The 27575-nt window shown below is 37.9% G+C and overlaps 1 protein-coding gene across 4 annotated transcripts; it reads right to left on the minus strand.

Moving 5' to 3' along the window:
* Positions 1-2650: 2650 nt before the first annotated feature.
* LOC121324731 (mastermind-like protein 1) lies at positions 2651-26832 on the minus strand. Of its 4 annotated transcripts, none has more exons than XM_041266880.1 (6): positions 26637-26832; positions 25005-25385; positions 12594-13958; positions 7055-7276; positions 6698-6821; positions 2651-6165 (listed from the first exon to the last, which is right to left on the minus strand). In XM_041266880.1, the coding sequence occupies exons 2-6, from the start codon at positions 25326-25328 to the stop codon at positions 5192-5194; spliced, it is 3009 nt and encodes a 1002-aa protein (XP_041122814.1). In that variant the 5' UTR covers positions 25329-25385; positions 26637-26832; the 3' UTR covers positions 2651-5191. The 4 variants fall into 4 exon arrangements, with proteins under 4 accessions (XP_041122814.1, XP_041122815.1, XP_041122812.1 ...); XM_041266881.1 differs by having other exon boundaries at positions 25005-25296; positions 26257-26832; XM_041266878.1 differs by having other exon boundaries at positions 26257-26832.
* Between the last annotated feature and the right edge of the window lie 743 nt (positions 26833-27575).

Consider the following 27575-nt stretch of genomic DNA (forward strand, 5'->3'; position numbering starts at 1 on the left):
AGTATTTCAACTATTCAAATTATTATTATTATTATTATTATTTTTATCATACAAGCCGTTCTCATGATTATATGTTTGTATGGGGTTCAGAAACGTGTTGGTTAAATGATTTTTAAAGCTGACGTTGCCATAGAGAGCAGATAGTATTCTAGTTAGTTCTTACACAGCATGTATTCATTTTAGTAAACGAGACAGTTAATAATATGGACAGAGCCATCAGTTGCCGTTTTGTAAAATGTCTATGATGAAGCTTCATATTCTAACGAAAGACAATACATGGCTTTGCATTGTAGATACATCTATCGTAGTAATAAAACATTTGTTTTAATGCAAAACCAGTCTATTTGTAAAGAATTGTAGTGCTGGCATATAAAATCAACTTAATCAGCTTCACTGCATTACACCAAATATGTAACCTTAAAAACACACACTTTACTTCCTGTGTACTTTTATTTACATTTACAAAACGAAGTCTCCAACGTGCCCCTCCAAGTATTAGTTCCTCTCTGTTTACAAAAAGTTTAAAAAAATAAAGTATGTTAATTGCAAGTTTACTAGTGTGATTACTTTTTAAACAGCTGAAACGCTTTTGCCCGAAACGGCCTGAAAAAAGGATTTTTTAATCTTTTAAACTTTAAAAACCTTTTCTTTCATATGCCTTCAATTTTGTACACTGCAGATATAGATTATTTTATATAGACAGACACACACTAGAGGAGCAATCTGCAATACTGAACAACATCCTAATGTATCTAACACATTATTGGTAGAGTTTAAAGTTACAGTACATAAATAACTAGTGACATTGTAATAACTGGGTAAATACCAATGTTTTCTGTTATTAAATGATACCTAAGCAGGTTGATTCTAGCAGATAACTAATACATTCAGTGACAAAGGTCTTCAAAAGAATTGCCCTTCACCAAGAACCCATTCTTAAAGTAGATCCAATTATAATAATTACACCAATAGACAGTAACATGAACAGCAAAAACACTGATGCACAGACTACACCTTTACTAACAAAACGGAGTCACTCAGTTCAATGTCGGAAGCATTTCTTTACACACGAGAGCCAGTGGTGTGACAGCAAACTGCAGAGGTTATCATTTCAAGGGAAACAACTGCTGATAGAAACTATTTCCTTTAAATGTCATCCCAGATCTCGACTTTGCTGATATTCAAACCTCTGAGAACATGTTTACATGTTGCATGGGCTGATGCTTTGAGAGGGTTCTGTATTGTTCAATTTTTTTGTGTAAACGTGATGATCATTTATGCAGCCTTATAGAGTCTGGGGAAATCAATCTTCTAGTATAAGACAATGAAAACATTGCTCATTATTATGGTTTTGTCTTGGTAGCATTTTGTTCATCAACTTTCATTCCTTTCTCAAACTGATGTGCCGGCATACAAACTTGGATTGAAGTGGCTACTGTGCTACCATTTAAAATACAAAATTCACAATTTATCCAAACTTTTTCAAATCTAAATTATTTCTGCTGACAGAGCATATCAATCAAGGCATTCTGAAATGCATTCATGAGAACAGTTTCCATTACTAAAGTATTTTTTCAATGTTAGATCAAGGATGACGCGGCTAAAAAGTTCTTCTGCACTTCAATCTACCTACTGTTAGTTTGTTTTTGTGCCAGGTTGGCCCTCTTCTGAACAATTGTCTTGGAAATGAGTGGAAATTGAAGCCTGGAAACAACATTGACATTCTCAATACTTCAAATAACGTTGCTTCTCCTGTGAACTACACACTGTTGAAATCTAATTCTTAAATATGTTTCTTAGATATGTGTCAGTGATATCTAGAGGTATGCAGGGATGTGCCTTTAAATGCGGAATTCAAACAAGACAGAAATATGGTTTACATTCTAAACACTGAAAACTCCTCAACTTCCTACATAAAATATGCTTGTTTTGATTGTTGACTTGAATTAATGGGTTTTCAATGTAAAATAAAAACATCCCCCCTTTACAGATTTAACTGGAATAATTTTTATGAATATGCAATTCATTAATTGATAACTAACTAAAAGCTACAAGACTGCACAAGGGGACCCTCCAACAATTAGACTCTACATACTACGAATGATCTTCCTGGATATGATGTACTCACCTGAGACAAAGGTACTTTTCTGTTTGCTCTGTTACCAGAAAAGGCAGAGTAGTATCAAAAGGGCAGGGAGTTGTTGACAGAGGGAATAGACGCTGTGTGTAAAACAGCAGGCGTGTGTGTAATAGTTTGTTTCAGATCAATTCATTGGAAGGTGGTGTCAAATTAATACAAATAAAAAAAAATCTCAAGGTAGCGTTAAGCATCAGGGGCATAGTAACCAAATCTAGCTTCATCCCAGAGCACAGAGTTCCAGCAGCAGTTATGACTGGTTATATTAATCTCTGCTGCACCTCACTGAGAAGGATAAGACATGACTTGCACTTTTCACAAGCATTAAATTCATAAAAAAAATGTAAATATAGTGCATCACATTCTTATGTGCAGACACATTGGTTCCTCCATGTATTAGAAATAATATATTACATTAGAAAGAAAACAGTTAGGCTACACAAATTGGTTATATTTTTCAACTACCGTCGTTTAGGACAAGAAAGTAGTGGTCTAGTGAATGTAGATATTATTTCTTTATTTCGCAGAAACCTTTTCCAAGGCAACTTACAGCAAATAGGGTGTGTGAACTATGCATCAGCTATATAGTCACTTATAAAACAACGTCTCGGCCCAAAGACAGAGCACAAGGAGGTTAAGTGACTTGCTCAGGGTCACACAATGAGTCAGCGGCTGAGCGGTGAATTGAACCGGAAACCTGCTAGTTACATGACTTTTTCTTTAAACCACTGGACAACAACCTCCAGTCTCTAGTTATGATGTCTTACTATGAACATAACTAATCATTTTCTTAGAAAACTAAATTTTACTGACTTTTGACCCCCATTCCCTGGCACATAGTGAAACCTAGAAAAAAAATGCAGACAATGATATATGTTCTTCATGGAGTTGATTAGTGCAGTATATTCAGGATAAATTATTAAGTGTGCTCACTGGGCCACCTGCCTTTGCACCACTGTGTATTGGTTTCTTCGGGAACAACTTGACCAACATGGTATGACACTTGCAAATAATAATAGAAACTAAGACCTCATTTAAAAAAAAAAAAAAAATCACACAAACGCACTCTACTATTCTAAATGACTGTATTTAACCATTTCTTTTACAGATATCCTCTAGTTATTAAAAGTATAAAATACTTACAAAAACATCTGAACAATGTACATATAAAAATAGGATCTATTTTTTCCCTGGCCATGAGGGAATACATACTTACAAAATAAAAATACATATATACACAGGGTGATTAAAAAGTAAGTTTGCCACATCAACGCACCATACCACTTTCTAACAACCCTGTATATTAAACATACAAAAGGAAAAAAGCCATGACATATACAAGGATGAACAAAATACTTAGTCTAGTTTAGTCATAACTAAAAGGAATTGTGTGTTCATAATTTAATAAGTAATAGTTTAAAGTTGTTGATTTGAGTCCTGAAATTCTTTAACTTTAAAACTAAAGATGACACCTGAATAGTGCAATAGCTTCGCGCAGACAAAAACAAGTTTGTGAATTTCTCAATTGCACTTAAAATTCCTGACTGGTGTATTTATTTTATGACCCTCTTTCAATAGCGGCATACCCTGCAGCTTCAACCAAATGGATACTTCAGCACAGTTACTAATAAAATACAGCTTCACAAACTTACTGTGGAAAAGTGCGAGTTATCCTGCAACCATGAGTAAATTAACTACAATGTTTTGCATGAAAAGCAAACATAGTTTCAGGGCATTAACAGTTAGTTTCCAGGTCCTAGTTAAAATACATTACAATATCCCGAAGGCTGCGTTATGTCATTTGTTAATGATGAATTATGATCGGAAATACTGTGGACACAAAAAGCAAATTTGTTCATTTAAACATGATTGCCAAAAAATAATTATAGTTTTGTTCATGATTACAATACATTTGTGGTAGTTCATTTTTTTGTTACCATAATACATTTGTGTTGCAATCTCATTCCGTAAATACCCAAGGAGGTATAGCGTGAATCCAGAACCATTAAAAACGCAACCACGCTACCTTCAGAAATTCTAAAAGAAACTAAATGCATTCAAATGAATACAGTGAATCTCTCAAGGTCTTCAATGTTGAAACATGTGTCACTGAATTTATTAGATTTCTTTTAGTATTTCTTTAAAGCAGAGTGTGCATCTTTCACCCCATTTAATTTTCAAACTAAACTTTCTATTTTCAAAATTAAGAGAAATATCCTGGAAGTCATAATTTGTTTTGATCTTAATAACATTTCTATTAAATAAAAATAAACAAATCCCCCCACCCAATTTTTAGAAAACAAAATGGCTCCAAATAAGATGACATCTTAAGTATTTTAACAGTGTAAAATGTGCTGTAACCTATTTGACGGGCTTTTGCAAAATAGTGAGGTCATTGCAGAGGTTTTAATTGAGAGTATTCTCTTAAATACTCATCTTATTTTCATTGCCATGTGACAATCCAGCATTAAAATGTAGACCGCATTAACTCCAGAGCCCAAAAGAAACAGTTATTTGCCCCCAGTACACAGTGAAATCAGACATGCTACTGCAATTCTTAACAAGATTACCTACATTACCCCTTTGCAGTGATAACTTATTTTTAAAAGAGATACCAGGGCATCTGACATTCTTACTTAAAAGGGTGGGGGACCCTAAACAAGCATATACAGGTTTAAATAGAGCTGGACTTAGCTGAGGATCTTTTCAATCCCAGATTTTGGCTCCACACACTGGGCCTGCCAGCCATTTTGTTCATGGGCTTTAACACCAACTCAGATACTCTGCCTTATAGTCATATACAAAGTGTTACAATTAATGCATTATAGCCCACATGAACTACTACATTGAAGAATAGTAATATATCTATATATTGGAAACATGTTCATCCCTGCATACATCATGGAATCAGTGGTTAATACCGACCCACAAAATCAGTAGTAATTTAATCATTGTCATTTCAAGCCCTGAAAACCACAGGTTTTTGGTCCTTAATTGTTTTGTTTTTTTGTTTAAAAGATTTTTACAAAACTAGAAGTTTCTCTCTTCTTCCACTCAGTGTTGAGTTCTTAATAACTCATCCAAATCATTCATCCACTCCTCTGTAGTCCTGTTTTTCATTAATGAGTCCATCAAGTCGCTTTCCCCAGGCAAACTCTGTAAGCTGCCCGACTGAGCGCTGTAAATAAACGGCAGTTCCTGATTGGCTGGCCTTACTTGGTAACCCTGACTACAGTGAAGATTAGCCCGGTTAACCATTTGAGGGTTTTGAGCTTGACCAAAACAGGTCAGGTCTGGCTGATTCATTCCAGATGCAACTGGTTGCTGTGGTTGCTGCTGTTGAGGAGGAGGCTGGTTGGTCCTTTGCTGTGCCAAAGTTGGAATCATCTGCCCAGCAAGAGCAGAGTTCATTGCAGCCATTGGCCGATTGACACCAAGGCCAGCTTGGCTAAACTGCTGAGTGGCCATTTCTGGGGGCTGTGGCTGCATGTGAAATCCAGTGTTATTAAATACTCCAAGACCGCTGTTTGCTCCCCCTGGTGTTTGGTTGTTCATACTCTGCACACTCTGTTGCTGCCAAGTCTGAGCTTGGGCACCCATAGCATTGGGCATCCTTGCCATTTGCTGCTGCTTGATAAGTGCTTGATTAGTGGGTCCCTTGTTCAGCTGCTGTGTCATTAAGCCAGAACTGCCTATTAAGTTCTGTCTGTAGCCTGCTGGCACAGTGCTGCTTTGGCCCATTCTCACGGGCTGCAACTGGGCACCACTCATGGCACTCTGCTGGGCTGTGTGAGGGTGTAACTGGTTGGCAGCACCCATGTTATTATACATTACCGGCTGGGCATTATCCATGCTGTTGTAAGCAGGCATGTCCAATTCAGGTTGGCTTGCTGTGGGGGCAGCAGAGGAGGGGCCACCTGCTTGCCCTCCACCCATCTGCATCATGCCCTGACTCTGGGAGAACATCCGCTGGTTGCTGGCACTCTGAGCAGCCAGGTTACCCATGTTGACCAAACCTTGAGAAGACGCTACAAGGAACAGATTGGATTTACATAAAAAGGGAAGGCATATTTGAAGTACATGCATTTTCAGCACAAATATAACATTTAAACTTATTGGCAAGGATCCTCCTTTAAAAAGCAACACATAAAAATCTTCCCAACACTCCTCTCTTTACACCAATTAAACAACTGAATTACTAAATGTTACTCTGCCTTTGAAATCTACAGTAACATGCAGCAATTACAATTTTTACAACTTCCTCATTTTAATTACTTCTCTGGCACTTTCTTCCCCTTGGATGTAAAACAGGCCTCATTTTGGTATTGCTAACAAAGACACTTTCTTCCTATTACTGACAAACAAAGTTAGTCCATTGTTCACTCATTCAAATCACTGGTATTGTGGTAACACTTTGAATAAATGTGGTATTTATTTCCCTTTCATTGTGTTTAAAGTAGTAACCCCCCCCCCCCCATTTGTTTAAATATTTTTATTAAGGATTCCGAGACTATAAGAATGGACCTCTACATGTGACAGAACACAGATGTTGTAGCTTGCCTGTGCCTTGAAAGTGGTTGACCTGCTGCTGCTGGTAGGGGTTTTGCTGTTGGTCCTGGTACTGGGGAGGAGGCCGTGTGAGGTGCCTCTGGAGCTGCTGCTCTTGTTGATGACGCTGCTTTTCCTGAAGCACACAAACAAAACCATTTAAGAAAAAAAAATTAAAAGAGGCAGGCTATGTTGACCATTTGCCAACAAGGTATGAATTACAGGAAAAAAAGGGCAGCGGCCAATAAAACAAAACAATAAAAATCTATAAAGCAAATCTTACTAATGAGTACTTTTACGGGCTGGACTGATAACATTTAACCCTCAGGTTACGACACTGGGAACGAGAAAAGTAAACAAAATCCTTACTTGTTCTGCCATTAGCTGCTGTCTTTTTCCTATTAAGAATTGTTTCTGTTTTTCCATAAGTTGCATGTGTTGCTGCTGCTGAACTGCTGCTTGTTGCTGGTTATTAAGATAGGCGACATTGCCATGTTTCCCTGCTAAGGCAGTAGCTGGTGGCTGGAGTCCCATGCCTGCAGTTAGGACAGCGCCTGGAACCTGGGCGACAGTCTGCACAGAGTTTTGATCCTGCAGAAATATTCGATAAATAACATTAAAATTGAATTATTATTGTTCCTTGTCCCAGTACAATAACAGATGGACAAGTAGTTCAGAAATAATGAAATATGATTAAAAAAAAAAAAAAAAAAAAAAAAAAAACAGAAATGCAGTAGAGCCGAGAACCGATTGCAACATAAGATTAGCTGTAGAATGCCCCTTTTCCACTCCCTGGTGCTCCCAGCTAAAGCTGCCCACAGTAACAAAAACAGGGTGTTTCAAAGCCTTGCTCAAGTGGCTGAGCGAATCCATCTGCTCCAGTTTTGTATCTCATACTCAATGTAGCCAAACTGCTAAGGAAGTGTGTCATCAGGTAGCTAGGAAATGCGAGTAGAAAAGGGAAAATCGCTACCATTGCGGCCAATTTTCTTTGATAAAGGTAAATCACGCATATTACATTTTCTTTAAGGTTTACCAATTCACACAAAGCAGAGAACTTCTCCAAAGAATATTTAAACAAATTAACACAAAAGCAGCAGCACTGTGTTAAAAGATTTCACTCAAGATACAATCTTTAATATTGTTTGCCTGAAAACTGACTTGCATGATCTGACTGCTTGTTAAAAGGGCGTGTTGATTAATCCTCTCTCGCAAGAGGTTACAGAAAACAAATATTTAAATAACCCTGTGTGGTGACAAAACAGCCATTCACTTTGATCCAGCCCACCTGAAGGCAGATACCAACACTGACCAGAGAAAGAGGGGTGGCTGGAAAGCAACCAACTTCATGTTTAGAATTCATGTACTGAAATACTGGAATAAAACTACAGTTGCATTGAGCATTCCCTCTAAGCTTTTTAGTTACTGAGAAACTTGCCATTTTGACTGAGAAAGGGTAAATTATCAGTGAGAAACCTTCAGCCTCACATTAACCTTTTTAAAAATATTTTTGTTGCATTATACAATTTATCAAAGAATTATATTACAACAGTTCAGAAAATCAAATGTCCAGCACAGTTGTGAGAATCATATTTACAGTTTTCCACTAACACAGTAGTTCAGTGTACAAATAAAGGAGTTTTAAAAATACCTGGTTTAGCTTATTGCTGGTATTTACAATAAAAAATATGAAAGTTTAGTCACTGTCCAGTAATGTCCTGTGAGTAATCCTATGTACAGTACTCCAAATTAAGTTTAGCACTTTACTGGCATTACAATAACCAAGATAAAATATGAAACACTGATAAAAGGCATATGTTGACTGACTCGTTGCTCTAAAAACAGGTTCACCGCTATCTATTACCAAATTGCAATTTAAATAGCGCCACGTTTAATGTAAACGCATAATTAATCCTCTCAATTGTTTCTTTCCTAATTCTGCAGCAATTATTTGCAAGATTTAAAAAGAGGCTTGTCTCCAGACAGAATGTCTTTATGAAACCAGTGAAGTGTCTTTGTGTAGCGAAGTGACTACATCCTTTACACAATGAAGTGATCATTTCCTTTAAGGATTGTACAGCTAGAAAAATAGTTTTGAGCTCATTTCTTCATTGTCAGAAGATATAATTCAATTAAGAAACGGCCATGGTTTAAAATGACTAATTATAGCTTCATTAGATGCAGTGCTTTGCATTGTTGACATTGTATTTGCTTTTTTATTCTCTACGTGTTTACTGGACTGGCATTATTATATTTAATATATTGACTCGTACATGAAAACACGAATTACAGCAAAACTTTAATACTATCGTACCATCCTCATAGATAATCAGATTTCTTTTAGCTCTGTCTTACTGAAACATTGCATTTTTTTCCGTTGGTGCAGCCGCCATGTTGAGTTTCAGGAGTCACATGATGAACTCGCAAAAAAAAAAAAAAATATGTGCATGGTATGTCTCCTTCAATTACTATACACTTAAATGTGTATTTGACAAATGTGCCGATTACATTTTTGCCAAGTTTTCCTGAATTTGGACACCTTAAACTTGAGTACATTTCATGTTTGGGTGTGTGTGTGTGTAATTTATATATAAGAGAGAGAGAGCGAGCGAGAGAGAGATTAATACTCTAAGAAAACATGAATACAGTAGAATTTCTGTTAGCAAATAATGTTGCTACACTGAAGAAAGTGCAGAAACTCCAAATCAAAAAGGTTGAGACCCAGCAGACCTCCCATAAAATGAGTGCAGGTGAACAGTGAGAGAGGACGAAAACACACTCGAACATTTAACGAGTCCTCGTATAAGCCGAGGCCATGCGGTTCTGTAAGTGAAAGCCACAATGCACTGTTTTGCTTTCCTCGTCTCCTTTTTGCTAAGGCTCGGGGTGAAACTGGTGCAGCATGGTCAAGAACTGGAGTTACAGACCTGCAACATCTGTCTTCTCCAAAATCAAAGAAGCATGAGGTTTCTATAGTTCATAAAACATGTGAAATGCATCTAGGTATGTTAGGTAGAGTTAATATTGCTGTCCAACTTAACAGTGCTTACCGAAACACCATAAAGAAGCACAATGAAGTGTCTAAAAACCAACACATACTTACACGCATCACTGAGTGCAGAAAGTTCTGTGGAGCTTTTGAATTGGCCCTACGAGGTCATGATGAAACACCATGATCATCTAATCCTGGTGTGTTTCTTGGACTGGTCGATTTTGTTTCAGACTGACCAGGCCATGGAAACACACTTTAAGATGGCCACAGTCTTTAAAGGCACCTCAAAGACTTTTCAAAATAAACATTTAGGCTGCATGTTAGAAGTTTGCAGGGAAAATATTGTGAAATAACTGAAACAGACAGATTATGTTGCTACTCAAGTGGATGAAACCAGTGACATTACAAATATTTCCCAAAGTGTACTAGTTTTTAGGTACATTGTTCCCAAAATGGACATGTTGAGCGTTTATTTTGGGCTCACTGAAGTGAAACACAGAAATGCTGAAGCTATTTCCACTGTCATTATGCAACAGCTAGATGCCATATTCACAGAAGAAAGTGAAAAAGCTAAAATAATTGCACAGAGCTATGATGGAGCTAGTTTAATGCGTGGAGAGACTGGTGGCCATTGCTATGCCCATCAACTAAATCTAAAAATGGGTCAAGCAGCAAGTCAGGTTTCAGAGGCTCAAATTTTTTCAGACCCTTGGTTTTTCAACATTTTTCTCTCACTCTCCAAAGAAAACTGCTGTTTTGGATGAAGTCGTAAAGAAAAGACTTCCAACTGCTCCACAAACCAGGTGGAATTTCCGCAGTCGAGCGGAAAGGACAATGTGTTTGAACTTCGTGAACATCTGCTGGAGCGTTTCCAAAAAAATCAGGAGACTGACAGCATCACAGTTAGAGAAGCAAATGGTTTTTGCCAGTCTCAATGACAGAGTTCCTGTACTTGTTCCAAAAGATAATGTTGAAAGTGGATATTTTTTATGAGAAACTACAGGTAAGAAATCACATCTGTTGATGCTAATGCAGCGGTCATCCAATTTGTTGAAAGCATTCAGGACATCAGAGCATCTGTTGGAACACTAGAATCCAGCCTCCCTGAGAACCTGCCACCAATGTGAAAACAAATCTCTCACGCAAAGGAACGGCTTGCCTTCAGAAAGCACCTTGTTGCTGCAGAGTGACCATTTTGATGAGTATCAGGTAGCTTTCCCAGACAGTGTACTAGAAGAAACAGTTCAAGCATATCCAATGCTTGGAAAGAGCTCTTTATGCATTGATTTACAAACAGTGTATGAAACTAAAGATTTTAAAAGTGCTGAAAATGCATTACGTATGCTTGAACTGAAGATATACAACAACTTGGACGAAACATTTCCGGAGATTACAAAACTACTGAAGATAGTTATTACCACTCCATTGACTACAGGAGAGGCAGAACTTCAACACTGAAACTGAAAAAAAATTAAAAAAAAACCTTGAGAAACAGTATGAAAACTGAATGATTAAATGCTTTAGCCATGTTATCCCTTGAAAAAGACATGACTGACATTCCTGACTAATAATAAAGTAATTGAAAAGTTTGCCACAATAAGACATTGCAGAGCAAACTTTTTGTATCGCTTCTCGCAAGAAACAGATCCACTAGACAGTGCACCTTCCACAGAGGTCAGCCCCCTGGACGCAACACCCACAGACTCCACCCCATCAGCTATAGCTGAGGACCCCCAAAAATTTTGGCCACCAGCCGCCACTGATTTTTGATACTAACATGATGTTGATGCTGATATATCTTGCGAAAGTTAGTAAACCGAAGGTTGCTGCCAGTTACTGTGAAAAATGTGTGCATTTTAGCCTAACAGGGAATACTGGTTGCATTTTAAAAAAAAATTAAAAAAAAAAAAAATACTGCCATCTAGTGACTACAGTACACATTGTTCCTGCTGATTCATTTACAAAAGGTCGCTTAAATGGTCACAGCTCTGAGAGTCATCATAAAAAATACATCGTAACTTACTGATATACTGCTTGGTACCAATGCTTTTTATATGAAAAGCTTTCTCACATACTTGTGGTTTAGGTATGTGAGAAAGACAGTGTTTGTTAAATTCCTAACATACAGCATAATGTCCTACAAAAAAAAAAAAAAAAAAAAAAAAAAAACTACAAATGGCTAACCTGCCATGACCACTAGCATTATTAAAGATTAAACAGTAGAGTCTGTCATGCCTGACCCTGTAAGATACAATATCCTCCATTAACCGATGGTCCTCTGGCGTCATTTACACTCGCTGCTACCAACTGAACGGTATTGATGGAAACTGATCAATGCACAAGTTATTATGGGTCTAGAATAGGAAATTTCTCTAGGAGGACAGAATGGATTCAGTTGCAGATTTAAAAAAACAAACAAAACAACATTAAAAGAAAAACAAGCGGTTCATATCATTACTGTAACATTAAAAAGCCATGCCGTTTGTGTGTGCTTTCTTCTCGTTTGTCTCAGGATTAACACGCATGGTAAGAACTGTTTAGAGAATGCTGGTTCATAAATTGCGAAATGCTACATTACAATGCTTTGTTTTGCAATAATTTGCACCGATTCTCATTGTATGGTACAAGTGTAGTACTTGAGTTTTAGACTGATGTATCAGTTGATTTATAATTCCCCGATGTTAATAAAGCAACTACAATGTAGTACAACAACTCCCTCCGAGACAATATTTTTACATATCCGATGGACCACTGGAACCAATTAAAATCAGATGACAGCTTATACTGTAATGTTGAAATTAAACATAAAACATAAGGCATATTTAGTAAATTGAACCACATCCCACAAACATAGGTACACTATACTTCTGTGCAAATGTCACTGGATGAGCAAAGCAAGAGAAAGATGAATCTTACCTGAGTTTGGGGCACAGTAGGTCGGTACGGCAGCCCAGCTTTTTGTTTGATCATCTGTTTCTGTTCCTCTGTGAGATGAGCCAACTGCTGTTGCCTTTGCTGCTGCTGCTGCAAATAAGCCAGCATGGCAGCTTTGTTCTGAGGCGGCTGAGTCACTCTTGGCCCATGGTCCAACTCATAGTGGGATAGAGGTTTTGTGTTCCTGTAGTTTAACATTGACGCCTGGCTGTTGACAGAGTTTTGGTTCAAGCTTGTGGGCGGGTGGGCCATCACATTGGGGTTCGGGGAGGTTTGGAGGTATCCAGCAGCGGCCGCTTTGGGAGAATTCTTGTTCAACACATTGGGCAGCATCATCTGCTTGGAGTTGGAGAAGTCCTGCTGGTAAACAGGTGGGCTGGTGGACTTCTCCATGCCATAAGTTACAGCTTGTGGCCAGTTGGGCTGGTGGTTGGGTTGATGGAATGTCTGAGCTTGTTGTTGCTGCTGCTGTTGGACCTGTTGCTGCTGCTGTTGATTCTGCATGAGCTGAGCCCTCTGCTGTTCCCGGGCTGCCAGCTGCTGAAGCTGCAGAGCTAAGGAGAGCTCGCTGGAGGAAGGTTTAGGCAACAAGACATTCTGTGGCAGTTGCCTTTGGGACTGACTTGGAGGCTGCAAGTTAGGCATCGCTGGTGAAGAGGCTTTAGTGGTGTTGTTGAAGGAAGGGGGGTGTTGGGGAGGACCAGAAGACATGGGCCTCACCTCAGGGGACACTGTCCGTTGCTCTTGGTCTAAAGATGTGACTGCCAAGGAGAACTCTGCCTTGATGCCGACTGCATCCTGCGGCAAGAGTGTGTGTGCGGCTGGGGTCATGGGATCAGGGTCTTTCCGGTCTCCGAAGTCATCATTGAAAATGTCCTGCATGTCCTCATCTGGTACAGAGCGGTTCAGCTCCTCGATGAGCTCCTTCCACTCTTGTTCGTTCAAATTGAGGTCAGGCATGAGGTTGCTTCCGGCCGGCGGCAAACATGGCAAAATATCATCCTCCGGCTCCTGTTTGAACTCTTTGAGAAGAAATCGATCATCCAACTCCCGGGTCTCACCTAGCCCGGGCTCATGAAGGCTGACAGTGCTTTTGTTGTTGAGCCGGTCCAGGCCCAAAGAGTGGTTACCATTGGGTATCAGCCTCTCCCTACCACCAGAGTGCTTTGTGTCCAATTGGTGCAAGGGGGAGACGGGAGGTAAACCATTGGATACCCCATTGGAGTTCAGAGGATCATCCAGCCGGGGCTTCTTGTTTGCAGAGTATGCATCTGCAAAACCATTTGTTTGATCCCCATTCAGAGGAGATGCAGCATTCTCCAGCTTCCTCTTAACTGTTTCTTGGAGCTTTAAAAAGAGAGAGATACAAATATATTATACGTGAAGATAATTAAATTGAGGACAAAGCATTAAAGGAAACAACCCATAAGCAAGTACAGAAACAAAACAAATGAATTCCTACTGTATTGTCTGCTCAATACAAGTTGGTACACATAATGATTCACTTTTAGTTTCAGGTGGACTCTGGCTCCCTCCAGTGGTAATTATGAAAGTTTTTTATTTTTTTATGGACAACTTTATGCATGAATAAAAGAAAATAGCAGGGATGGTTGATTTAAATCATTTTTTTATTTTTATTGACAGAGTGAAAAAAAAAAACTGCACCGAAATGGTATTCTGAAGACTTGTCTTGCCCAGTTAGAGTGCCTGTCCCATCGTTAACATATTCGCCGAAGCGATTCTGATGACAGTGCAGTCCAAATAGAAACTTAAGCACTGTGTGAAGACTCGTTGAAACCAGGTTTATCCAGTGATGCAATCAGGAACTTTAATAATTGAACTCACTATCAAAGGCAAAGTACTAAGTAACAACTGTGTGTATTTGGACTGACACAGAAGAAGAAATCAAAAAAGTAAAAGAAAAGAATGACAGGGATGAGGGAGGGGGATTTTTCTCTGGCGTACTCCATCGCTAAATTCTTGTAGTTCACATTTAGAGGATTCCACAATGAAATAATTTGCTTTATGTATTAATTTAAGATTGAGTAATTTAATTCAGTTTGGTATGTAACCAGAATTCCCTCCAAGCTTTTTAAATACTGAGAAACTTGCCGTTTTGACTGAGAAAGGGTAAATATCAGTGAGAAACCTTCAGAACACTTAATATATTTGTTGCATTATACAATTTTGAAACAATACTCCAATACAAGTATCCCCACAATTTTACAGTTGTTTTTAAATTTAAACAAGACATTTATTGTGGCTCTGCCTCTGATTTTGAATCATCCTCTGATCCTGTGCAGCCCTGTCAGTTGTTATCATAGACATAGACTGCATGCTTAACTGGTGGCCTGCATAAAATTGCATTATACTACTGTATAAAACACTAGCATTTGTCAATTGTAACCATATTTAGGGCAACTAATTGTTTCATTCTAAGACTTTCATTTAGTTAGCCACTGTGGCTAAAGTAACAACATTTTTTAGCCACTCTGAAAAAACTTTAGCCACTTAACAATACTATAAACAAGTTATAAACATACTGTTTTAGCAAGACAAGAATACGTGTTTTATCTGAAAGCATGCAGATATTTGCCATATAATGCCAGATCCTACCATTTACAATACACAATTATATTTAAATTTACACTATAACTCCAATTCCCCATTTAATAAATGCCAAACTTAGTTCCAAGTGAAAAAACGTTACAGATTTCCTAAACTCTGAATATTTGCTGAGAAATTCATGTACTGCATAATCCTTTACATTATTTTGACTGATGCGTTTTTTTTTATTCCCCACTACTGAACGGTATAGCAAAATTGTGCCAGTGGACAGTGCTATTAGTATGTTAATATTAATGCCTCCCTCAACAACCACAGCTCTAGTTACACAAGATTGTACTAATGTGATTAATAATTAGTAGGATTGTACAGCCACTACTGTGTTTAAAAAAAAGTTACCATGTTTTCATCTGTGACTACAGAAAGTAAAATATTGCACCGATTCTGAGATTAAAACTCAATAAATCATAGTGAGACTAATCTTTTAAAATAATAAATGTGTATTACTTTATTAAATTATTCCTCCTTCGAATCCACTTTGTTATTTCCAAAATATATTTCAGCACATTTTAAAGAGACAGCAAACAATGGGGTTAAAAAACTTAGCTGTGATCCTGAAGCTGTGTTTCTGGCCATCTGAAAATGTTCCTTTGTGACCAGAGGACATGTCTGAAACCACGACTGCTTTACCTCCCTGTGACAAGTATCAGTGTCATATTTTAGTTGTGTGCATGGGTGCCTGGTATTCCTTGGGCTGCATCTTTTGGAACATGATTCTGGTAATTGGTTTGCATAATTTGTTTTATATCATCCCCTCCCCGTTTGGATGCCATGTGGGTTTTTTTGCTTGTTATTTACAAGCAGCGCCGTCAGCTGATTGTTTCTATTAGAGCCTCTGTGGCGTGCATGCGTTACATGATCAAGCTAAAGATCTTTCATTTGCCAAAATGAAATCAAACTGAACCGGCTGTATGGACTCATCTAGCAGCACGCGTTGAATGTGCTAGCAGTCTTACACAAGTACATTTTAAAAAGCCTTCGCCACTGTGGCGAACTTCTTGAAAAATAGTTCAGCCACAAGGGAAAACATTTCGCACATGGCGATATGGCGAGTGGGAACGCAGCATAACAAGCTGGGTTTAATAAATAAATCGTTCAGATGAAGAAAAGTAATGTGTATTCCAAACAGTTGAGATATTCAATCTTAATTATGGAACAACAGTGACAAACGGGTTTTCCCACTTATTCTTGCAAGCACATGTGTGATCAAGTGTGTGTTACGTCTTATATGTGCAATAACCATATATATCGGAGCGATAACAAAAGCAAAACTCCAATCATCCTAATAAATAAGTAACCTACATTACTTGAACTACAAATACAATACAACTCACATGCAGAAACTACTACTATGCAGTGGCTACGATTAACAAAGTTGTGAATTAAAAAAAAAAGTTTATAAAACCTAATTTATGCTATTCTTGAAAGAATAAAACACAGCACTAATTATATCCACATAATTGTTGGCCATTTTAATGTTTCCAAAGGTAAAAACAGGTTTCTCAGTCTGACAAACACTATGGCAAAAATCTAGTTTCCTCTCAGTGGAATGGCATACATGCTAGGAAGTACGTCAACCTATGACGCAGACTCTGCATCTACTTACTTTCAACCACAGACATAGAATATTATCCTGACAACTACTTCCACAAAGCGTAAGCATGTGTATGACTTTTCCTGGCTCTTTCCCTGCCTGGCCCCACCCCCCGCTCCTCCCACCACCACACTGTGAAAAATTCCTGGTGAGAACACTGCCCCATGTACAGTATTGAATCCACAGAATTAAGAGACTGACAGCATCATGTGAAACTTCACACTACAACATGACATGCAAAAGATCCCAAGCACAGTGCTAATACTAAGAGAACAGACTATAAAAAGGTCCTTACTGACATAGACCATGTGACCTAAGGCAATAGTACCATGATCCTCCAGCATAATATTACAAATGGTAACATATGTTAGGCCTTTCTTTCAGTGTTAATGTTATTTCTGGGCTATTGATATGCTTGTCCTTCAGGAACACGTTGATTTTATGTTGCTATGTACCATATATTCACAGTGTCTCAACATACTGAAGTTCACCCACTACTTAACGTACTACAAATCTGATAGAGAAGCTCAAACAGGGATTGGTATCAGCCTCCGTTATTTACATGATCAGTCAGAAAGGAGGAATACAAAGAGAAGGTGTTTTGGCACACTGAAAGAGGAAATGCCAAGTGTCAGTGTCTGAGCCGCCATAAATAAAGAGCAAGCATGACTTATTGGGGCTTGAGCAGGGTTTTTAAAAGCTACACAAAGATGATCAATGTTTCTCTTTCCATATTGTGTACATTGAATAGACCACAACCTCACTGGTAATAGCTGCTGCATGTCAACACAAGCACTCCACAAATACACATACTGCAGCTGTTATACCAACAAGCCAAAACTGTTCTTACCATGCGTGTTAACGTTGAGACAGAAACAGCAAGAAAGCACACAAATACATCCTAACAAAAAAAAAAAAAAAACACACACATACAAAAAACTTCTAACAAGGAAACAGAATTTACTGCTGTAGCAAACATATCCAACCCCACAATGCTTTCGGTAGACAATACTCTCAGCTGGTGCTCTTCCTTTCACACAGAAAGCTAGCTGGCTGGCATTCAAATTCTTCATGATCAAGAAACCAGAATCCCAGTGCTGTCAGATTTATGGGGACAGAGGCAGTGAAATACAAACACAAAGGCGGCAGGCAGTCTCCTGAAGCCACATCATCCACAGTTCACAGATCCTCCCTACAATTAGCATACAAGCTCAATAGTGATCATACTCATTACTGTACTGTAGCTCTCCAGTACCATACAGCAAACTTGCCACCAGCCTTACACAACTAAAGTAGCAAGTTTGCAGTAACATGATGCAATATAGTAGTGAGCACAACAATTGCAATACAGTTCTACAGTTCCAAAACTAAACAAAATGCCTGAAAATGTTAAAAGAAATCTCAGGTGTTGGAATTTAATCCAAAAAAAGAAAAATAAATTCTAATATGGTTTAAGATTTTACAGCACATCTGTCTAGTTTAAGATATAGGAAGAGTCATCACTGAAAACAATGATTAACACTGAAGGGATAATGCATTAAGAAACAGGCAGGGCTCACATCTGCAACAGAAAACACTACAGAAACATCTTCCCAGGTTATTCGGTACAAAAGGTCAGAGTTGTCACCTTAATGGTCACATTTACAAAAGGAACCATGAACCAACAACAAAATGTCTTTGAGGCCCTGTCCCCTTAGACAGGAAAGTATACCTAGCTTGTTTGGGGGGCAGACAAGGGGTAAAATTGTACCTCAAGATGCAAGTGTTCTTCTAAAGCCCAACCAAAACCCCCAAAATAAGCCTTTACTATAGCTAACTGTGTCAGTGTGAGAAGTAAGCATGCAGAGAACATCCTTAATGGATTAATTGATCTGCAACTGCAGAACTTTTGATCTCTCCTTTGGGTGGTTGTTTGGAAGAGAAAAGGGCTGACTCATCACTGCAACCTCAGCAAGCACACCAACTTACAAGGCTTCAAACCAGAAAAATGAGTTTGCTCCTCTACACTCCCCTTCAGTCCAACACCCCCCACCCGCCTCAAACCATGTGACCTAAACCACTTGAAACAAATTACCATGCGTATAGACAGGGGGCCGCCAACAAGAAAGCAAAGCAAAAGCGAGTAAGTGTGCCGAATTCCTCCTCCAATACAGTAAAGACAGACTGCAAGAAATGGCTGAATTTAACTAAATACTATGCTTTACATTTAGTGAAAGTTAGTAAAGAAATAGGGTTAGGTTTACAGATGGCAAAACTATACTGTCTAATCTCCAGAATCACTGTAGCACACTTCCTTTAATCATTTTCCAATGGAGTCAATTAAACCATTTCCCATAGTACAGACCTCTTGTGCAAGAACCCCTTCTCTAGAAATCTGCTGGTGGTACAGTAACCTGAAAAAAAAAAATCTTTAAAAAAAGTTTGACTACCACAAACCCAGATTGGAAAAAAAAAAAAATATCTGGACCTGGCTGGGTAAACTGATCATTAATTGGCCACTGGCTTGCTGAACTATTTAATAACTTGTTCAATTACCTTTGTCTGTGTGGTTGGATGTTGTAGGTAGTTTTGTTTCAACCCCCACAGGTTTGCATAAAGAGAACACATTTAATTAATATGTGACTGCATCCTTGTACTTTAAAGACTTGCATAACAAAATATATGAAGTTGTAGGTGTGCAAATGAATCAAGTATGCTGTTCATGAACATACAAATAAATTGTGAAAAACCAGTTTAACAGAAAATCACTGTCTGAATCATCAAAGCTTGCAGACAGCAGCTTGCAGACTAACTAGCAATCTGAAGAGAATCCGCCTTACTGTGGCTCAACTCATTTCCTGGCTCCAACTGATTTTAGTTTTTTTTTTTTTTTTTTTTAAGCAGTCTAACTAGAATGACAAGCCATCCCCAGCTCACACAAATCAGTGCAAAAAAGTAATAAAACTTTCTTAAAGGTCTGCATTACATTTAGTATATATCAGGGTTCAACATTAACTGTGGCCCGGTGGCCCAGGGCTGGTAGAGTGCGCAGTTTGGCCGGTAGTTACGAAGCACCACAGGCCCGAATGGGCCGGTTACATCTACTAACTAGTCTATATTATATATATATATATATATATATATATATATATATATATATATATATATATACACATATATATATATACACACATATATATATATATATATATATATATATATGCATATGGCTAACGTTTCATGAATCCAGGAAAGTGGGCCACTGTTTCAAAAAGCTGAAAATTAATTTAAACCATTTTTTTAAAAACATAACTACGAACTAATCCTAACTTTCCCACTGCGCGTCATATTTGTTTTAGTCAGAATCTGAGACTACGTACCGAAGTGGTGTGTTGGTACTCGTTCCCGCAGCAATTCGGGTTTTCTACAACTAAGCAACCAATAAGCCAAAAGGAAAGCGCCGAAATCAATAAATCATAAACAATGTAATTATGAAAAAAAAACCCAAGACAAACATTTACAGTGGATGCTTCATTACAAAAGAGAGAAAAAAGTAACATTTAGCCTTGTTTGGCATCAGTTTCCCAAACTTGCAGATCAAACAGCAGCTTTATTTGTTGTAAATTCAACATTTTGTTTACATCATATCCAGTCCCACAGTAAGGTGTACCAATGAATAACCAGATACGCAAATGAATTGTCTAACTTTCTGATTTGGGATTCGATGTGTTCAGGCCAAAAATGCCATTCACAATGTTTCCAGGACTCTCTGGTATATATCACTCAGCAAGACTGGCGCTGACTTGGGAGAGGATACACAAGCGACAACGCTCTAAGTAGGACTTATTATTTTGTATTATGAATATTGTTTTAATAGTGTTTATTATTAGGATTAAGGATGGAAACTTTGAATAGTTTTCTATTGGAATACAAAGGGTGCAACATTTTTGTGTATTCAAATACCCGAACTCTGTCCCTTACGCTACCAAGAATAAAAGGCAAATGCGTGTGCACACGCAGACAGCATAACAGTGTAAGCCGGTAAAGTTTAGCCAGGTTCACATAGTGAACAATGTCCAAGAAGAGATTTCTTCACTCTGTACCTTATTTCCTTAGGCACAAATTTTTCCTTTTGTTTACCGAATTAAAATACAGAACTCAATGGCACCAACATCACAGTGCATATCTCTTCCAATTAAAGCAACAGTAGCATAATATTGCGCAAACAAGCAAATCATTTTTGCTGTAGTGTATTCAGAATAAAACACCTATCATATAGCAACCTAAATATCCTACATCTGTTTAATTCTAACAAATAATATTTACAAAATCTTACTGTAAATATTGTAATCTGATCAAAACAATAGAATACATTCCAATATTACAATAGTTTAACATTATTTACAACTAGCCATCAAGTACTGACATCAGATCAATCTAAGTCAAGTTACTTTGTTTATTCAATAACCTGTAAATAATTCAAACCAAGGATACCTGGTTGTACTTTTAATGGTCAGTGCAAATGTTGCCGTTACTCCATCCATTCACAGAAAGACAACAGTAGATGTTTTACATTGAACTACAGTCCAGAGTTAAGAAATGACTCCTTTCCAACTCAAAGTATCTTGTACACTCTGTAAAATACCTAGCATTGTTTACTTGGAAACCATTCATTACATTGACTGTCAATGCATGTTGGCGAGTGTCAAAAAGGAGCAAGCCTTTAATAAAGACATTAGCATGCATTCACACCAACACGCTGTGTCCTGGCTGAAATTCATAATGTGTTGCATCAGCACCAAACTGCAAAGTCAGGATAATCCTATTTTGCAAATTTTGCCAGATCATAGTGAGTAAGTAACCCCAAAAGTTTAACTGATGGTGTGAGCACCAAAATAACCATCAAACACCAACATGTTACTGTAACAACACAAGCCTATCTGGTACAGTAGGCCAAGTTACTGTAATTTGACCGATTATGTATGACCAAAATCTTTTTGGTTAAAACTGTATCTGAAATCACTTCACTATCAACAGTATGGCATTCCAATAATCTAAACTATATGAAACTGCAGGTAGAGATACAGCTGTTGTACCTACATCTGGGCACAACCCCAACTGTCTGTCAATACCCTTTGACTGCTCAATACATGGTACCGATTTTGGATGCTAATGGCACTCTTCAGCCAGTGTCCATCCCTTGATCCAGTACAAGGAGTCAAAACATTGATACGGTAGCATCGTCTCCAGTAACAAACCTAGCTGTCATCTGCTTTTAAATCACATCCCACTAAAAATGATTCACTGCATGTAAAGCTGTTTGAGTTTGCAGGCTGTCTAGAGCTGGGGTTCCCAAACATTCTTTGCTCAAAATCCCTGACCCATCCAATGACTCCATATACATATGAACTGTAATCATCCTCTAGTAAGTTTTATATTAAATGTACAATAGAACTGTCAAGGTAGAAGTGCATCGTAACACTACTTTCATGTAAATCAACTGGTTCCCTCAGCCTAGGGAACATTCCTTTTCTGGTGCCAGGGTCATTTGGGAGATATTTCTGTATTTGCGGAGCTCTTTTGACATCATTTTCCAGTTTAAACCACTGTTCTCATGGTAAAATAAAAGTGAGGTACACACATATTACAACTTGTGCCTTCATCTAATAAGTATCTCACTAACAATTGAACAAGCAAACATCCGCAACCACAACAATTGTTCTTCGGTTCGGTTTTTCAGCCTTATTATCCTGGTTAAAACAATGGACATTGTTCTATTACTACTATCAGCTGCACTAGACTGAGCTCTATGGAATATGGTCAATCTGCCGACTAGAAAAGACCTACTGTAGCCCCTTTTGTTAAGTACAACATAGAACAGCAGCTCTCAGTAGGGCTACTGATTTTCTGTGATTGCAGAATCACAGAATTAAGCATTGGGAAATGAAGTCAGGCATGTTGGGAATGGAATTTCTCCTTGCAACTCCAGTTTTCCATATTTAGTTTTTTTGCACTACACCCAGCCAAGTTTAGTTAATTCATCATGCGACTTCACTCACGCCTCTCTGCTGAAACGCAACATGATGGCTGCACCAAGGAAGAAAATATCTAATGTTCAGCAAGAGACTGCTAAAACATTTTCTGATTATCTATGATGACAGTCGGATACTATTCTGCAAGTTTTGCTGTCATTTGATTGATTATGTATGAGTTAATACCACTAAATATCATATTGCCAGTCAAGCACATAAAGAACAAAAAATCAAAAGACGGCAAAGATGGCAAAGCACTGCATTCTTCTATGCTGAAACCCTCAGACCTAAGCTACTGTTCCGATTGCTTTCCAGAAGCAAGATAAATTAATTGCGTATTTAATTGTTTAGTTTATTTTTTTCCACTCTACCTCCATTTAACAAAGCTATAATGAGCTGTTAACCGACGACCGTTTCAGATTGATCAATATAATCAATTTTATTTATTTTTTTATTTATTTATTAATTTATATTTATATATATATATATATATATATATATATATATATATATATATATATATATATATATATATACACACACACACATACATACATACATACATACACACACACACACGTTTAATTTTAAATCACTCAATCATTCATCCTTGACCATGACACATTTGAGTGACTATGAAGCATATGCACTTAATCACCTAATTAGTTACAGTTGATTGGACACTGATATAGAGAGATTTCAGCTGTTGAATTGCAAGCTTGAATAAAACCAATAAAGAACCAGAGGGAAAAAAAATAATAATAATAATATGCCACATCTGTCAAGACAACAGCGCATTCATGCAAATCGACATGTTGGAGGCTGGACTAGGGCAGTGTACTTTGGCTCACCATCTTGCGTGCTCACAGCCAGCAATTTTAAACCTAGCGAGACGGTACAACCAGACACACTCTGTCAATGACCGGCTACAAACTAAGAGTCACAAAAAGATTTTTTCCAGCAGCAGCTTCGTGATGTCAACTGTTAATCAGCACAATATAAAGTCACTGCACCTGCTCTAAAACAGTTTGCCATCTAGTGAACTGTAGCCACATATAAGTGCTAAGTTTATTTTGATGCTCAGTATAGGTTCAATGACTTATTACATGAACTGTTCATGCAAAGTTTAATTTTTTTTAAAAATCAGTCAGTCCCGGAGATACAGCAAGTAGGTCACAATGAGTTAGATTGAGAATTGCTGATATTTGTGTTTAATTACAATTCCTTATGAAGTACAGGCAGACTCGACACTTTTTACTTAATACACAGGTATCATATTTAATAATTCACTTCCTGGAAATCCATGAACTACAGTGTAATCACTTTAATATTACCAGAGTAAAACTATCGAAATAGAGGGCTGGTCCCAACAGATCCTTAGATCTCCAAACAGGAAGCTGGTAAGAGTGGTCTTAATGGAGAGGAAGGCACTAGCTGAAACTTATTTACATGACACAGTATTTTTATAGTGTCTACTGTACCTATTCCCTTCCCTTTAATTAGCGACTACACAATTTCTTGACTTCTACTGAAATAACCTTTGAAACTCTAATAAGACGTCTTTGTATGGTTGCAGAACAGTATAACAGTCTACACCCTAAGATCAACAGTTTGAAATCCCCAATGGTATTAAGTGGTAAAATGATAGCCCTAAACTCTACAGCTGTGATCCACAAGACAATAAGTACTTCCTTGTGTAGTACACTACTTGACACTGCAATACAAGAAAATGTGTGGCTAACAATTACTGGTAGGTAAGTACTCAGTGTGTTATTCAAACGGTTTTAACATAACACAAAACAACAACAACAAAAAAAAGAAACCCAGTGTTACTACTGCAGTCAAATAGTCAGCGGACTAATCTATAAACATGAAACTGTGGATATCCATTTGTAATGATTCTTGTTTTGTAGCAGGTGGTACTGAGTTTAATTGCTATTATTTTTATTTGCGTACAGTACCTAATCAAATCTGTGCCAAAAGCTGAAGCAATAACTGGCACTGGAGACTGTAGGCACGGCATCAGTATCTCCCACAGTGAATCAAAACACTTATTGTGGCAGCTAATACATTCCCGCTTTACAATTTCAGTTTCACGTAGTGAATTCTTTAATGAGAATATACATGTAATGTGTCAAATATGAAATGTTGCGTACTGCTTACCGCAATCAGGGTGCTGTTCCTGCTCTGCTCGGTAGCTCCACTATCTGGTACGTCAGAGTTGCTGCCTCCAGTGCCAGCCCCCCTCAGTGCAGTCTGATCGGGTGCAGGCTGTGGCTGCTTGTGCTTGTTGCCCCGCTTGGCTTTGGTCTGGAGACAGCGCTGGTGCAGGGCAAAGGTGTGCTGCCTTTCCATCTCTAGCCGCTCCATAGCCGTGTTGTCGTAGCGGCTCTCGCAACCGCTGTGATGCCGCCGGCAAAGCTCGATCCGCCGCCTGAGCCTCTCCATCACCGCGCTGTGTCGCGGCACAACAAAATCCGCCATCATCAATGGGCATGTAAATAATCAGTTCCGACTAAGAGCTCGGGTTTAAGTGGCGTCAGGCTAGAAAGATAGTGTGTTTCAATTGATAATTATTCTAACAAAACCATAACAAACTATCACTGGCAGAGCCTTCCCACGTTTCTGCTAAACCACATTCACAATGGATACTGCACGCCATAACTCAATGCGTTCTGTTCAGTCTACATGGTTTTGCAGAAACGATTCCAACTATTAAAGTGTAGTTTTTAATTTAACAAGCCAGTCTTCTTAATATCGCTTGAAATACTTAACACAGACAATTATAGCAAGTGTTTATGCAAGACAGAGACTTGAAAATACGTCCTACAGAAAAATCATACTTTCAGAATAAAACGAAATAGTGGGAGTAAAATCGTGACAGCTGCTGCTGGGACCCTGATGCAAATCACTGTACCTTCTCTTATTGACCTGGAGTATGTCTTGATACGACTGCAACAAAGTTTCACATATTCAGCTGCTCAATCACGTAATTTCTAAACTAGCTTCAGCCGATCAACTATGAAGTTTTTTTTTTTGTTTGTTTGTTTTTTTAAGTTAAAAAGAAACAAAAACACCTACCTTAAATCTAATCAAAGGAACATTTTAAAACTCACCGACAGTCAAACTAATAATTAGTTTCCGGTTAAGTAAAATAAATTGAAAGCCATGGGAATTGTATTTGTTTTCAGCTGCACAGAAACTTCTCACAAGTTATACACACTGCAGTCCAACATAGTAAAATCATGGTGTTCTTTTTTTTTGTTTGTTTGTTTGTTTGCTTGCTTGCTTGCTTTTAACAACTAACGCCGATCTTGGCTTCCAAAACAAAAAAAACAAAAAAAAAAACGCTGAAAATTACATCGACTAATAACAGTACATGTTTTCTGGGGAAAAAAAAAAAAGTTAAACTCACTTTTGTTACCCTGTCCCGTTCGATACAGTAAAGATTCAAAACACTGCCTGGCGCTTCACCCAAATACACAATGAAAATTCACAGACCGATTTAAAACCCAGGCACAGACGACAACCGTTGATTAAAAAAAAAAAAGAAAAAGAAAAAACAACAATACGAAAATTACTTTTTTTACTTAGTAGTTGCTGCTGATAAAGTATCTTCTTTGGACAACTTCATGGATATACACAAACAAAAAACATGCATGTTAAAAATAAAAAAGACGAATTACCAAAAAAAAGCACCCCCCCCCCCCTAAAAAAAATAAATAAATAAATAAATAAATAGATCCACTAAAATTCCCAGCCCTGAATTAACATTAAACAAATAACTATAGATACCAAAATATTTGAAAATCCAAACAAACTCTCCCTCCCATCGTTCGCTATTGTTTTCCAATGGACGCACTGTTCTACGACGCCATATTGGACACAAGTTTTTTCCCTTTTCATCTCAGTGGCGTCACAGCCTCTTTAAATCCCGCCCCTCTGTACAATTGACAAGTACAAGAGTCAATTGGAGACCTCTGGATTTATTCACAGACCGTTATAAAGTCCCCCCGTCCCCGTCCCTGACAGAATGCAGGCTATCTTGTTCAATTCAATGCTATTAGTCGGTACCTGATATTTGTGGATAGGGGTTGAAGCCAAGGCAATGGACCTTTCCACACCATATTCACATAATAAATGTAATAAACAATTGTTCTGTTAAGTGTTGTGTTCATCATGACCTGTGTTTGTCTAAATTCACATATTACAGAGTCATTTTTTGCTGTGCATGTCAAACCATTTACAGACTATAATGCTACTAAGTCTAATTTAAATTGCAGCTTCTTTAGAGCGGAATGCATTACCTAACAAGACATGCTCCTGCCTCAGGGACTGATGTGTTTGTGATGTCTAGTCTGAAAGTTGTTCCCTTTGAACATATTTCAAATAACTTATTTGACTACCAAAGCGAAAGATAAAGAAGTTTTACCATGGTCTTTGACATGTCTTTGAAGGCCATGCCAATATTTCCTTTAAATTACTTTGTCATTTATTGCTTGTCTTTGTGGTGCACATGCCTACTCCAGATATGAATCCCTTAATTAATAACGAATTACTATCAGTTAAGCAGTCACTTGGGACTGCCCTTTAGATATTACATAATTATTTTACAGGACATATTCACACACCTTGATTTCCAATTATGCTTTCTGATAAATCTTTGCTTTTACCAGTTTTACAGCTCATCACTCTTATAAACAATATATCAAATGTCTCTTTCTTCAGGTTCAC

Source organism: Polyodon spathula, chromosome 12 (assembly GCF_017654505.1).
Source record: "Polyodon spathula isolate WHYD16114869_AA chromosome 12, ASM1765450v1, whole genome shotgun sequence".
NCBI lineage: Eukaryota > Metazoa > Chordata > Actinopteri > Acipenseriformes > Polyodontidae > Polyodon > Polyodon spathula.